The sequence below is a fragment of the Notothenia coriiceps genome, unplaced genomic scaffold (assembly GCF_000735185.1).
Source record: "Notothenia coriiceps isolate Sejong01 unplaced genomic scaffold, NC01 NC01_scaffold00037250, whole genome shotgun sequence".
Taxonomy (NCBI): Eukaryota; Metazoa; Chordata; class Actinopteri; order Perciformes; family Nototheniidae; genus Notothenia; species Notothenia coriiceps.
In genome coordinates, this window is record NW_011369951.1 from 14,653,233 (window position 1) to 14,657,134 (window position 3,902).

The 3,902-nt window shown below is 44.1% G+C and overlaps 1 protein-coding gene across 1 annotated transcript; it reads left to right on the forward strand.

Moving 5' to 3' along the window:
* Positions 1-753: 753 nt before the first annotated feature.
* On the forward strand, positions 754-2,921 carry LOC104967356 (growth/differentiation factor 5). The gene is made up of 2 exons (XM_010796766.1): positions 754-760; positions 1,392-2,921. Exons 1-2 carry the CDS (start codon positions 754-756, stop codon positions 2,351-2,353), a joined length of 969 nt encoding a protein of 322 aa, XP_010795068.1. The 3' UTR covers positions 2,354-2,921.
* The last annotated feature ends 981 nt before the right edge of the window (positions 2,922-3,902 follow it).

Here is a 3,902-nt window from a genome sequence, read left to right on the forward strand (position 1 = left end):
TTGCGTGTGTGTGTGTGTGTGTGTGTGTGTGTGTGTGTGTGTGTGTGTGTGTGTGTGTGTGTGTGTGTGTGTGTGTGTGTGTGTGTGTGTGTGTGTGTGTGTGTGTGTTTATGTGTGTACACATTGGGGTTGCAGCTACCTACCACATTTACCACAGCCCAAAGTTATGTTCTCAAAACCAAAAGATATTCAATTAAATCACATGCTGTTAAAAAGCAGAAAGGGAGTTTCCCATCTGAGGATCCTGATCCTGAAGAAGGAGCTTCTTTGCTGTATAATTCCATGCCCTTGCAGATATTCATGCGTTGGTGTAGTTAGAGGATCTTCCTTAACAACATGATAACTAAAGGAAAACGGTAATGACTTCTATTTTTGTATTTTGCTCTTTTTTAACTCGTTTTATTTTAGTTCTCTTGGCTTTTTTTGAATATCTCTTTTTACATGTATTTAAATGCAGTCGTGTTGGTCTGTTGCACCATATCTTACACTTTACATTTTTGTAAAGCGCTTTGAAATACCTTTTGGTGAAGCGTGTTTTATAAAAAACGTTCGTACCTTCTTTCATTCTTATTTTCTTAAATGTTCGAAGGCTTTATTGTTGCAGTAGCTCCAGTGAAGTTATGGAAAGGACACACTAAGTCCTAAGCTCCTCCAACAATGCAACATAAATATAGAAGACATAAAACAATAAAAACAGAGCAAAAGAAGCATAGTGGAAATAAAATAGAGCAAGGCAATGTGACCAATGTGCAAATGGGAAGTAAACGTTATAAAGGGAAACTAAATGCTGTCTGAACCCCTTGAGATGTTTTCAGGGTCCGAACATGTAGTACACACAGCAAGGGGCGACACCAAAACAAATACAAACAAAACTAAATCCAGTCCCAATACGACCTCAGACAGGACAACTGCCATCACAACACAAACATTAGAGACACTAATAACCACTGAGAGGCGTGAACACATTTACCTCGCAAGCAAATCAAATGAATACAAACTTGGTGTTTTGTGAATTGATCAACAGAATGTAGAGTTAACAGTTTATTTAAATCAACGTTATTGTCAATCTTTCCGTTTGTGTGAACAGAGAGATCGAAATGCTGAATACAAATATATATAAAAATATGTAAATCCTACACACAATCAACAAACACATTTATACATGTGCACACATCAAGACATGAAGGCACAAGAATCAATATACAAAATAATAATCACTTCAATAACTTTGAGAAATGTGTGTTAGTGCAAGATTGTCCATAGCAGCGTAAAAAGAAATGCAAAGGGATGATTCTTTAGGATGTGTGTGTCTACGAGTGGTTAGTCTCCCTCATGTGTTTTCGATCAGCTGTAACTCATACCTCTGTCTGTGTCTCCGTCCTCCCCCACAGATGAGCGAGGGCCCCAGCTGAGACGTCAGAGGTATCACTTCAACGTCAGCTCTCTGGATCGAGACGGGCTCCTGGGGGCCGAGCTACGCATCCTGAGGAAGCGCCTGTCTGACCCCCGCAGGGCCTCCATGGGATCCCAGGCCGCTGAGGGAGGGGGTGGAGGAGCATCGTCCCCGTGCCTGAAGCTGTACACCTGCGCATCAGGTAAACAGCCGGCCGTCCTGCTGCAGACCAAGACCTCGGACGACCTGCTCGGCGGAGGCGCGTTCAGCAGCAAGTGGGAAGTGTTCGACGGCTGGAAAGTCTTCAAGGGCTTCAAAACCCAGCAGAACCAGCACTCCCAGCAGCTGTGCTTTGACCTGGAGGCCCTGGAGCATCGAGGCGGTCGCCCCTTGGACCTGCGCTCGCTCGGATTTGCCCGACCCGGAAGGACCAACAAGGAAAAGGCCTTCTTCCTGGCGTTTGGCAAAAGCAAGAAGCGAGATCTCTTCTACAACGAGATCAAAGCGCGGTCGGGCCACGACAACAAAACCGTCTACGAGTACTTGGTTACGCAGCGGAGAATGCGCCGAGCTCCCGCTTCAAGGGGGGCTAAGAAACCCGTGCATACCCTCCCTCAGAGCCAGCTGGTGAAGCCGCAGACGAGGCCGCGATGCCACCGGAGACGACTCCACGTGAACTTTAAAGAGATGGGCTGGGACGACTGGATCATCGCGCCGCTGGAGTACGAGGCCTTTCACTGCGACGGCGTCTGCGACTTCCCCATCCGCTCGCACCTGGAACCCACCAACCACGCCATCATTCAGACCCTCATGAACTCCATGGACCCCGAGTCCACGCCGCCGACCTGCTGCGTCCCGACACGACTCAGCCCGATCAGCATACTCTACATCGACTCGGCTAATAACGTCGTCTACAAACAGTACGAGGACATGGTGGTGGAGACGTGTGGCTGCAGGTAGCAAAGACTGTGGAGGATGATAGAGAGGTCTGATCGTACCTAACGTTGGACTGTATACACTGAGAAAACACTTTCCTTATCACCAATTCTCTGCTATGCAACAGACATAACTCAGACTCAAGTGGACTATCAGACTGCATACCAAAGACAGCTCAGACTGTTCAAGACTAAACAGAGAGAGAGGAACTCATGGAGGTGATGCTCTTTAACACCCATCCAGTAAAACTTGTGTACTTTTGTTGCATCTGAGAGACGCCAAAAACAACCGCAGACACTTTTTGGATTTGCTCTCATATTGGGCTCCAACTGCTTTTGTTGTTCAGATGTATATCTATGTTCTGATTGGTGTACAAAGTCTGCGTGTAACGGAAATGCTAATGAAATATGAGTTATACTTAGAAATGCCCTTTCTTCCAGCACTTATTTGCCAGTGTGCCTTTTTCCCATTCACATGAACAATGAGGAGTATTTTTATGTGTCTTATCCGAGACTTTTTCTACGAAGCATGTAAAGAATTTCTGATGTATAAATACAGGCCAGTGATGAAGTGCTAATCTGACCTGCTCCAAATGTGGGAAAGTTGCATAAACTACTCTTCAATAAAAAATGTCTAATTGACTGAGCTCCAAACTCCTATCAGTTTGAACCTCTGCCCCCCCAAAGACTTTGTAGACTAAACTATCAAAGGAATTCGTAAGATTTCCAGATGCCGAATGAACCCGAGGATGGCTGTGTTTGGTTTCAAGTGTTTTCGAGGTTGGGTTCACATCGTTGGTTGAAGAAGTTAGGCGATGAAAAAGCGTTATGAGAACAGGTAATGAAAACACATTTCTTTCCCAAGCACTGTTTGTTAATTAATTGAATTCAGGAATGTTGCTTAATATCTACAATGTTTTCTACAGAGATTAGCATCTCCCTAGTTCCCCCAAAATAATCCAATGGTATTTTTCCATTGGATGGTTGCAAAAAATATCCTCTGTCGCAAACATTTTTTATAATACTTACATGTTTTGTTTAGCAGAATAATCTCCACATATTAACACCAAATTATGATTTGTTAAGTAAAAGCTAATGTTGGGCTATAAAGGAACTACAGCACGGTCACATGACTTCACGTCACCACTGCTCAGCTAAAGGTGGCTAATGTTGGGCTATAAAGGAACTACAGCACGGTCACATGACTTCACGTCACCACCGCTAAGCTAAAGGAGGCTAATGTTGGGCTATAGAGGAACTACAGTACGGTCATGTGACGTCACGATGTAATGAAGTTTAGTCGTGTCGAGCAGCGGAAACAGCATCAATTTATGTTTTATTTTCAATGTTAGCTATCTGGGTTCAAATGTGAGCTTGAAGCCTCTCCCACAATCAACACTTTCCTCAGATCCTTCTTTAACTGTAGGTTGTGTTGATGTGTTGTTTCGATGTTGTGTTGTGATGTTGTGTGTTGTTGTGTTATATTGTTGTGATGTATATTTAGCAACATGGAGGCAGTGCAGTGTCACAGTAGAGGTTGTGAATATAAGTGGTGTATTTTTCTCAGTGTAGCT